This window comes from Procambarus clarkii, chromosome 30 (genome assembly GCF_040958095.1).
Source record: "Procambarus clarkii isolate CNS0578487 chromosome 30, FALCON_Pclarkii_2.0, whole genome shotgun sequence".
In the NCBI taxonomy this organism is placed as follows: domain Eukaryota; kingdom Metazoa; phylum Arthropoda; class Malacostraca; order Decapoda; family Cambaridae; genus Procambarus; species Procambarus clarkii.
The window spans coordinates 15,302,457-15,314,568 of NC_091179.1; the positions used below are offsets into that span (position 1 = coordinate 15,302,457).

Sequence of the window (12,112 nt, forward strand, 5' to 3'; positions counted from 1 at the left end):
GCCCCCAGGGTGTCTTAACGCAAAGGGAGAACCTGTTGTGACGCTACTCCTCTACCTTAAAACCTAAACCCCTTCGCCTGCTCTTCTTTCCTGTTCTCCTTTCTCTTCCATCCCTCTCGCTGCCCTGGAGAGCGTGCAGAGACCCTTTACTGCTAGAATCCAATCAGTAAAACATCTAAATTACTGGGACCGACTAAAGAGCCTAAATCTGTATTCTCTTGAGCCCAGGCGGGAGAGAAACATAATAATTTGCACGTGGAAAATATTAGAGGGGCTGGTCCCAAACCTGCACCCAGAAATATCACATGAGACCAGAAGGCATGGCAGGATGTGCAGAATACCTCCGTTGAAAAGCAATGGTACAACAGGTACTTTGAGAGAGAACTCTATCAACATCAGAGGCCCGAGACTGTTCAACACGCTTCCACTACACATAAGGGGCATAACTGGCCGACCCCTCACAGTGTTCAAGAGAGAACTGGATAAGCACCTCCAAAGGATACCTGATTCACCAGGCTGTGATTCGTACGTCAGGCTGCGAGCAGCCGCGTCTAACAGCCTGGTTGACCAGTCCAGCAACCACGAGGCTTGGTCGACGACCGGGGCGCGGGGACGCTAAGCCCCGGAAGCACCTCAAGGTAACCTCAAGGTATGGGACCCCCTTTACCTCCCCCTCACTCCTTCTCTCCACCCCTCTCCCATGTCATGCTACCTCCCTGCTTCACGTTCATCCCCGCACGTCTCCCCCGGGTATGGTTTTGATACGCTAATTTAAAGTTATTCTAAAGTCTTCCAGGATATTGTTGTCGTGGTGAGGGGGTGATGGTGGGGGAGAACCATGGGGTGCGGAGCATTGGGGGTGGAGGGGAGGAATGCTGCTCAGTTATCTCCCTGCCTCTCCTTCGCTGACGATACCCAACTTGGGGAGACACTCTCGTTATTATCGAAATGGAGCATGGGGAGGAAGGAATGGTAGGGAGGACGGGGTGACGGAGGAGGGTTGCTATGGCTCACCAACGCCAACACATTCCTGAGCCACAGCACCGTGTGGCCGGGTACAGCTAGCATGTATGTATGTATATATATATATATATATATATATATATATATATATATATATATATATATATATATATATATATATATATATATATATTATTAAATATGACCGAAAAAGTAAGATTAATAATTCTAACACGAATTTTCTCAATCTTTCGTACATTACGCTTCACTGTTGGAGGTAAATCAAAAATCACTTCTCCAAAATTCATTTTTATTTCTAGTCTGACGCGACACGGGCGCGTTTCGTAAAACTTATTACATTTTCAAAGACTTCACAAATACACAACTGATTAGAACGTATCTCTGATTTTATATCTACATTTGAGTGAGGTGGTAAGGGTGATGTGGCATTAACACAAGACAGAACAGGAGGGGATATTAATAGGGTATTAAAAGTATCAACACAAGACAGAACAGAAACAATGGGTATTGAATAGAAGTGTTTGTAGAAAGCCTATTGGTCCATATTTCTTGATGCTTCTATATTGGAGCGGAGTCTTGAGGTGGGTAGAATATAGTTGTGCAATAATTGGCTGTTGATTGCTGGTGTTGACTTCTTGATGTGTAGTGCCTCGCAAACGTCAAGCCGCCTGCTATCGCTGTATCTATCGATGATTTCTGTGTTGTTTACTAGGATTTCTCTGGCGATGGTTTGGTTATGGGAAGAGATTATATGTTCCTTAATGGAGCCCTGTTGCTTATGCATCGTTAAACGCCTAGAAAGAGATGTTGTTGTCTTGCCTATATACTGGGTTTTTTGGAGCTTACAGTCCCCAAGTGGGCATTTGAAGGCATAGACGACATTAGTCTCTTTTAAAGCGTTCTGTTTTGTGTCTGGAGAGTTTCTCATGAGTAGGCTGGCCGTTTTTCTGGTTTTATAGTAAATCGTCAGTTGTATCCTCTGATTTTTGTCTGTAGGGATAACGTTTCTATTAACAATATCTTTCAGGACCCGTTCCTCCGTTTTATGAGCTGTGGAAAAGAAGTTCCTGTAAAATAGTCTAATAGGGGGTATAGGTGTTGTGTTAGTTGTCTCTTCAGAGGTTGCATGGCTTTTCACTTTCCTTCTTATGATGTCTTCGATGAAACCATTGGAGAAGCCGTTATTGACTAGGACCTGCCTTACCCTACAGAGTTCTTCGTCGACTTGCTTCCATTCTGAGCTGTGGCTGAGAGCACGGTCGACGTATGCGTTAACAACACTCCTCTTGTACCTGTCAGGGCAGTCGCTGTTGGCATTTAGGCACATTCCTATGTTTGTTTCCTTAGTGTAGACTGCAGTGTGGAAACCTCCGCCCTTTTCCATGACTGTTACATCTAGAAAAGGCAGCTTCCCATCCTTTTCCGTCTCGTAAGTGAAACGCAGCACGGAACTCTGCTCAAATGCCTCCTTCAGCTTCTGCAGATGTCTGACATCAGGTACCTGTGTAAAAATGTCGTCAACATACCTGCAGTATATGGCCGGTTTCAAGTTCATGTCGACTAAGACTTTTTGCTCGACGGTACCCATGTAGAAGTTTGCAAACAGGACACCTAGGGGAGAACCCATGGCGACCCCATCTACTTGCTTATACATGTGCCCATCCGGGCTCAAGAAGGGTGCCTCTTTAGTACAAGCTTGGAGTAGTTTCCTCAGAATACTTTCTGGCATGTCAAGAGGAGTACAGGCTGGATCACGATACACACAGGTACCTGATGTCAGACATCTGCAGAAGCTGAAGGAGGCATTTGAGCAGAGTTCCGTGCTGCGTTTCACTTACGAGACGGAAAAGGATGGGAAGCTGCCTTTTCTAGATGTAACAGTCATGGAAAAGGGCGGAGGTTTCCACACTGCAGTCTACACTAAGGAAACAAACATAGGAATGTGCCTAAATGCCAACAGCGACTGCCCTGACAGGTACAAGAGGAGTGTTGTTAACGCATACGTCGACCGTGCTCTCAGCCACAGCTCAGAATGGAAGCAAGTCGACGAAGAACTCTGTAGGGTAAGGCAGGTCCTAGTCAATAACGGCTTCACCAATGGTTTCATCGAAGACATCATAAGAAGGAAAGTGAAAAGCCATGCAACCTCTGAAGAGACAACTAACACAACACCTATACCCCCTATTAGACTATTTTACAGGAACTTCTTTTCCACAGCTCATAAAACGGAGGAAAGGGTCCTGAAAGATATTGTTAATAGAAACGTTATCCCTACAGACAAAAATCAGAGGATACAACTGACGATTTACTATAAAACCAGAAAAACGGCCAGCCTACTCATGAGAAACTCTCCAGACACAAAACAGAACGCTTTAAAAGAGACTAATGTCGTCTATGCCTTCAAATGCCCACTTGGGGACTGTAAGCTCCAAAAAACCTAGTATATAGGCAAGACAACAACATCTCTTTCTAGGCGTTTAACGATGCATAAGCAACAGGGCTCCATTAAGGAACATATAATCTCTTCCCATAACCAAACCATCGCCAGAGAAATCCTAGTAAACAACACAGAAATCATCGATAGATACAGCGATAGCAGGCGGCTTGACGTTTGCGAGGCATTACACATCAAAAAGTCAACACCAGCAATCAACAGCCAATTATTGCACAACTATATTCTACCCACCTCAAGACTCCGCTCCAATATAGAAGCATCAAGAAATATGGACCAATAGGCTTTCTACAAACACTTCTATTCAATACCCATTGTTTCTGTTCTGTCTTGTGTTGATACTTTTAATACCCTATTAATATCCCCTCCTGTTCTGTCTTGTGTTAATGCCACATCACCCTTACCACCTCACTCAAATGTAGATATAAAATCAGAGATACGTTCTAATCAGTTGTGTATTTGTGAAGTCTTTGAAAATGTAATAAGTTTTACGAAACGCGCCCGTGTCGCGTCAGACTAGAAATAAAAATGAATTTTGGAGAAGTGATTTTTGATTTACCTCCAACAGTGAAGCGTAATGTACGAAAGATTGAGAAAATTCGTGTTAGAATTATTAATCTTACTTTTTCGGTCATATTTAATAATATATGTCTACAGGAAAGACTGCTACCAAAATATATATATATATATATATATATACATGTATATATATATATGTATATATATATACATATATATATATGTATATTATATATACATATATATATATATATATATATATATATATATATATATATATATATATATATATATATATATATATATATATATATATATATATAATCCATCAAAGTGTGAAATCCTCTCATCCAGCCAACCAATCATAGATGCAGTACGAATCTTATTGCCAGGAGCCCCAGTGATCGCTCCCACCAACAGTGTGCTGCTAGGGGCACCTCTGGGCTCGAACGCCATTGAGGTAGTCCTCAAAGAAAAGCTTAAAGTGCTGAGGAGGATGGAGGCGCGAATAGGGGCTTTGGATGCTCACGATGCTTTGTACCTTCTCACAAGGTGCCTGGCCTTGCCCAGACTTACCTATTTCCTCAGGTGTGCTCCTTCCTTTGACAGCCCAAAATTAACGGAATACGACTCACTCCTAAAGACAATAACTATGAAAGTGTTAAACCTTCTCCCTGTAAGATGACCAGTGGGACCAAGCAACGCTCCCAGTCAGACTCGGGGGTATAGGTATTCGCAAGGCGACACAGTTAGCATTGACGGCATTCTTATCCTCGACCAGTGCTACAAGTGAATTAGTGAATGAAATACTACCAGAGTACCTAAGGAACTCCATTGGGATTCGTGATCCCAAATTTGTGGAAGGAGCTGGTCAGTGGGACACTCTTGCCAATTCACACACCCGGCCAACTTTTCCAAACGACGGTAAACAGGCCAAATGGGATAGCCCCATAGTGGAGAACATCGCCAAAGCATTGCTGGAGGCAGCTTCTCAGAAGAACAGAGCACGTCTCTTAGCTGTGCAAGCGCCCCATGCCGGGGACTTCCTGTTGGCAGTCCCTAATTCCGCCTTGGGCACCCGCCTGGATCATCGGGCCCTAAGTATTGGTGTTGCTCTGCGCCTTGCGCCCCTATCTCCACCGAACACCGGTGTGTTTGCGGCCATGCACGGGCAGACCAATACGGCAGCCATGGTCTCATCAGTCGTAAGACACAGGGAAAGATTGCCAGACATGAAGCAGTCAATGACAACATCAAGAGAAGTTTGGCTACAGCTGGGTGTCCAGCACACAGGGAACCCCCAGTTGTGCAGACCTGACAACAGCCAAAAACGCCCAAATGGAGTTACCCTGCAGCCATGGAGGGAAGGTAAACAGGTCGTATGGGATTAAACCTGTGCATCTACATTGGCTGATACCTACTTACGTTACAGCTCAGCTGAGGGAGGTGGGGGCGGCCACCTTCAGGGAGACCCAAAAAATCAACAAGTACAGAGACCTAGAACGTTGTTACAGGTTCGTGCCGATAGGCTCTGAGACTCTGGGCGCCTGGGGTAAATGTGCACTCAAGTTTTTAAAGGAGGTTGGTGAGGAACTCATTGGGAAAACTAGAGACCCACGAGCAGCCAGTTTCCTGTTCCAGCACCTAAGTGTCGCAGTTCAGAGGGGAAATGCGTGCTGTATCCTGGGTATGCACCCAACCTCCTAGGAGCGGGACGAGGTATTCGAACGCTGATTGTTATATTGCTATATATTTGTGTGTGTGTGTTTGTTCTCTGTAAACTGTAGCATTGCAATAAAATAAAACAAAACACCATTCCACCATTCCCCACTCCCTCGTCCAATGCATTCCCAAATGATTAGATGTTCCCATCACTGAAATATAAGAAACAGTTAAAAAAATGAAACGAAAAAATGAAAAAATACAAAAATAAACTATACTCATGAAATGAATGGTATGATAAACAACAGAGCTCAATTCCAACACAATGTCCTACAAATAAATAAATTAAAATTAAAATAAATTGGAATCTTTGAAAATTCAATTTATTAATGCAATCAGAAATATTGAAATGGAACTGTAACGCATTTAATAGAGCATGTGTTGCTATAATATGCAACAGCTGGCGCTGATTTAAAGAAACTATGTTTTTACCTGTCACAGGTGTGGCATCTATATAGCAGGTATATAAAAAGACACGTGTATTCTACTGGAACGTACAGCATGTGTTGCTCTTACATGCTGTAATCATTACATGCTCTTACATTACACATGCTGTAATCTCATGCATGAGATTTTAGCATGTGTCGCTCTTACGTCCAACAGATGGCTGTGTCAACAGCTTACACAAAGTAGGCTGTTGACACAGAGTAAGCTGTAGACATGTTACGGCCCTACTGGGACGCAACCGGGTTCTTCTCTGATGGTAGTAGAGTTTGGGAATCCGGCCCCAAATTAGTAGAGGCTTTCAAGGGGTGTGTTCCGTAACGCAAGTTAAATTAAAGGGGGAGGGATACAAATGTTCCAATTTATATATATATATTTCCACCACCATGTGTAAATAAAGAACAGTCACACGCGGGGATTATAACTACACAATTATGTACAGGTTCGTCTTCCTCCGAAGGCACTGGATGCTCGACTGTGCTCACTCTGGGTAGCCCTGGTTCCTTCTTCCGTGGCCCATGATGAATCCACTATGATTCTTTGACGAATCTACCCTGGCCACAGGCCAGCCAAATCACAGTCCCACTGGGTGCTTTGGCGTGGAGGCTTTCAACCACAATCCAGCCTGTAGCTGGCAGGTACCGATCAGCTCCGCTGTGTAGGCCACTCCACGACCGATACTAGGGTTGCGAGCCCTAGGCAGGAGCCTCGTGGGATCCCGCTGATCACTCTCCTCACTAAGCACCACAGTGGCTAGTCTCTTCCACCAGCCAGCCCCGGATAAGGCGATTCCCGACACTGCCACGCCACAGGCAGGCTAATACTCTCAACAGAGTTCGTCCGGGGGTGACTCACAGCTTCTTCAAAGCAGACTGGTGAAGAGACCTTGGCTGCCTTGGGTAGACTGATCCATCGTCCAATACAGCAGTCCCAGGTCGACTCTGCAATCAGATACGTCATTAGTACTGGGGATACTACATGGGAACCTCACTTACAGGCTTAGACACAAACGTCCACCTCTTCACTCCATAGATGGCGTTGCTGTCTAAGCGTCACCTCACCAGAGGTCAGCAGCGGCTACGTCGCGAGTCAACTAGGACAGGAATCCAACACTTTTTGCTGGCCTATCCTGTCACCACTAGATGGCGTCGTCCATTTGGAGTGGGTTTCGGGAGCGGACTCACAGATGGCGTTGTTGTCACTGCTCCGCGCTCCGACGATGGACTCGGGTTCGTAACAAGACACAGAGTAGGCTGTTGACACAGAGTAGGTTGTAAACACAGAGTAGGCTGTTGACACAGAGTAGGCTGTTGACACAGAGTAGGCTGTTGACACAGAGTAGGCTGTTGACACAGAGTAGGCTGTTGACACAGAGTAGGCTGTTGACACAGAGTAGGCTGTTGACACAGAGTAGGCTGTTGACACAGAGTAGGCTGTTGACACAGAGTAGGCTGCATCTACAGCCTACTCTGTGTAGGAAGTAGACAAAGAAAACCATACATATTTCACTGCTTCTCTCTCTCTAACGTGCTATACCCACACCCGTACCCAAACCGTGGCCCCGTACCCTCGACCCAATTCCCCAGCATTCACTCTAAGCCCTAGCCAATTTATTACAACCAATTAACCATCCATTTAACTCTATCCCATAACTCTCATTCTTTTCCCATTACCCATTACGCCTCCACGCGTAAAACACAATTCTCTGCTCCGAACTCTACCTAAAACATCCAGTCAATACATCTTACTGCCTATGTTCACATCCCTTCAATATCCCTTAATTTTTAATACCCGCGTCAATTTTCAATCACTATCCTTTAATATCTACGTCAGTTTTCAATCAATATCCCTTAATACCCACGTCAATAATTAATCAATATCCCTTAATGCCTACGTAAATTTTCAATCAATATCCCATAATACCCACGTCAATATCAATCAATATCCCTTAACACCCGCATCAGTTTTCAATTAATACCTGTTAATACCCCACTTCAATTTTAAATCAATATCCATTAATACCCATGTCAATATTCAGTCAATACCTTTTATTATGATTATCTCCTGCATAGCAGTAGATTCTGCCTGTTCCTTACCACCAACATATCTGCATGCCCCAACTTCAAGACTCAACATCAACAACAACAGCAATATGTATCACACGTATTGTCTAGACACACTAACAACCTGCCACCAGAGACAGCCCACCTACAGTCTTGGCCGTCAGACAAAGTATCAAAGATGGTAGTTATCTTGCCGGCTTCTAGTCTTCAGCTCCAAAATTCGCGCCACAATGACGTCACACCCCGTATATAAAGCAATGCCAGCGTCCAGCGCAGCACGGGAGACATCTCTCGTCACGCAGGGTGTAGTCGCACCTCCACAGATCTCCAGTATCAGCTCTTGATACTGGTAATGGCTCAAAAGGGCCACTACTTACGGGCTATTCATGCCCGTGCCACCTTTTGGGTGGCTTAATCTTCATCAATCATCCAGCGCAGCTCATTACCCTCCTGGTGGTCACTGCTACTGCATCTATCCTCGCCCACGGGTGAGGTGTAGACGCTCATAGCATTTTTGTATAAAAGTATTACATTCACCTTTGTTATTAACGTAAAATTCACATGTATATATTACTCTTTTAATTGTGTTTAAGCCAAGTGGATAAGGGGTTTTGTTTTCATTAATTGTTTCTTATCGTTTATGTAACATGAAAGTTATTTTCTTGTTATATTAAATGTTTAAAGTTTTTATTCTCTTTTTTGCTCGAAATATATACACAGTAGAGGACCATAGCAGATTTATTTTATTTTGTTTTCTTTTTATTAAAGTGCGTTTGACACAACACCTGCCATGGCACAACACCTGCCATGGCACAACACCTGCCATGACACAACACCTGCCATGACACAACACCTGCCATGACACAACACCTGCCATGACACAACACCTGCCATGACACAACACCTGCCATGACACAACACCTGCCATGGCACAACACCTGCCATGACACAACACCTGCCATGGCACAACACCTGCCATGACACAACACCTGCCATGGCACAACACCTGCCATGGCACAACACCTGCCATGACACAACACCTGCCATGACACAACACCTGCCATGACACAACACCTGCCATGACACAACACCTGCCATGGCACAACACCTGCCATGACACAACACCTGCCATGGCACAACACCTGCCATGACACAACACCTGCCATGGCACAACACCTGCCATGGCACAACACCTGCCATGACACAACACCTGCCATGACACAACACCTGCCATGGCACAACACCTGCCATGACACAACACCTGCCATGGCACAACACCTGCCATGGCACAACACCTGCCATGGCACAACACCTGCCATGACACAACACCTGCCATGGCACAACACCTGCCATGGCACAACACCTGCCATGACACAACACCTGCCATGGCACAACACCTGCCATGACACAACACCTGCCATGACACAACACCTGCCATGACACAACACCTGCCATGGCACAACACCTGCCATGACACAACACCTGCCATGACACAACACCTGCCATGGCACAACACCTGCCATGGCACAACACCTGCCATGGCACAACACCTGCTATGACACAACACCTGCCATGGCACAACACCTGCCATGGCACAACACCTGCCATGGCACAACACCTGCCATGGCACAACACCTGCCATGGCACAACACCTGCCATGACACAACACCTGCCATGGCACAACACCTGCCATGACACAACACCTGCCATGACGCAACACCTGCCATGGCACAACACCTGCCATGGCACAACACCTGCCATGACACAACACCTGCCATGACACAACACCTGCCATGGCACAACACCTGCCATGACACAACACCTGCCATGACACAACACCTGCCATGGCACAACACCTGCCATGACACAACACCTGCCATGGCACAACACCTGCCATGGCACAACACCTGCCATGACACAACACCTGCCATGGCACAACACCTGCCATGGCACAACACCTGCCATGGCACAACAACTGCCATGACACAACACCTTACATGACACAACACCTGCCATGACACAACACCTGCCATGACACAACACCTGCCATGACACAACACCTACCATTGCACAACACCTGCCATGGCAAAACACCTGCCATGGCAAAACACCTGCCATGGCACAACACCTGCCATGACACAACACCTGCCATGGCACAACACCTGCCATGGCACAACACCTGCCATGGCACAACACCTGCCATGGCACAACACCTGCCATGGCACAACACCTGCCATGGCACAACACCTGCCATGACACAACACCTGCCATGGCACAACACCTGCCATGGCACAACACCTGCCATGACACAACACCTGCCATGGCACAACACCTGCCATGACACAACACCTGCCATGGCACAACACCTGCCATGGCACAACACCTGCCATGGCACAACACCTGCCATGGCACAACACCTGCCATGGCACAACACCTGCCATGACACAACACCTGCCATGACACAACACCTACCATGACACAACACCTGCCAGAATGGTTACTGCTCTATTCCAGATCACGTCACACTCTTAATTCCCACCTCAATTCTCCATCAATCCGCCTCAATACCCACGTCAACTTCAACCCCTGAACCTGAGCTATGGCCCCATCCCCCTCCCCCACCCCCCACCCCCTCATGCCTGGAGCCTGCCGTGGATATTTATTCATTAATTAACTACATTAGGAGGATTTTTCTTCCTTAGCTAATTACTGAATAATTTAGTGCTAGGGATTTCAATACATCTTCGTATGTGATTCTCTACAAGATTTTCTGACTTTACGTTCCTCTCTCTTTGTCTCTCTCTCTGTCTCTCTGTCTCTGTCTCTGTCTCTGTCTCTGTCTCTCTCTCTCTCTCTCTCTCTCTCTCTCTCTCTCTCTCTCTCTCTCTCTCTCTCTCTCTCTCTCTCTCTCTCTCTCTCTCTCTCTCTCTCTCTCTCCCTCTCATGCTCCAGGGGGTATCCACACTACCATTACACAAAATACCCATTCCAATGCGACAGGTTTCCTCTCACGGTCGGATGCATTTTTCATGTCCACTGATAAAAGGCTTCAACCTGTGTTCATCTCGGGCCCTCTCTCTCCCCTGTGGCCCCTGGTGTGCCCTCTACACCTGCAGACTCTGGTGTGTTCTCTACACCTGCAGACTCTGGTGTGCCCTCTACACCTGCAGACTCTGGTGTGCCCTCTACACCTGCAGACTCTGGTGTGTCCTCTACACCTGCAGACTCTGGTGTGCCCTCTACACCTGCAGACTCTGGTGTGCCCTCTACACCTGCAGACTCTGGTGTGCCCTCTACACCTGCAGACTCTGGTGTGCCCTCTACACCTGCAGACTCTGGTGTGCCCTCTACACCTGCAGACTCTGGTGTGCCCTCTACACCTGCAGACTCTGGTGTGCCCTCTACACCTGCAGACTCTGGTGTGCCCTCTACACCTGCAGACTCTGGTGTGCCCTCTACACCTGCAGACTCTGGTGTGCCCTCTACACCTGCAGACTCTGGTGTGCCCTCTATACCTGCAGACACTAGGGTACTCTGAGCACGCTACTATAAACACAATATCCACAGTGTCCCCTACACCACAGTGTCCCCAACACCACAGTGTCCCCCACACCACAGTGCCCCCCCACACCACAGTGTCCCCCACACCACAGTGTCCCCCACACCACAGAGTCCCCCACACCACAGTGTCCCCAACACCACAGTGTCCCCCACACCAGTGTCCCCCAACACCACAGTGTCCCCCACCCCACAGTGTCCCCCACACCACAGTGTCCCCAACACCACAGTGACCCCAACACCACAGTGTCCCCCACCCCACAGTGTCCCCCACACCATATAGAGCACATAGTGTGATCTTATATTTTGGTCTTGTTGCCTAAGGCTCCAAGATCAGCGATGCCGTAATGGCTCTTTACCTGTCTCAGGT

The 12,112-nt window shown here is 46.8% G+C and overlaps 1 protein-coding gene across 1 annotated transcript in view; it reads left to right on the top strand.

The window, feature by feature from the left end:
- Nucleotides 1–328: 328 nt before the first annotated feature.
- LOC123751241 (sialidase-like) overlaps nt 329–12,112 on the top strand; it is a 19,550-nt gene continuing 7,766 nt past the window's right edge. The window contains exons 1-2 of the mRNA XM_069333674.1: nt 329–368; nt 11,328–11,713. Coding sequence (XP_069189775.1) covers nt 329–368; nt 11,328–11,713 — 426 coding nt within the window. The remainder of the gene's footprint in view (nt 369–11,327; nt 11,714–12,112) is intronic.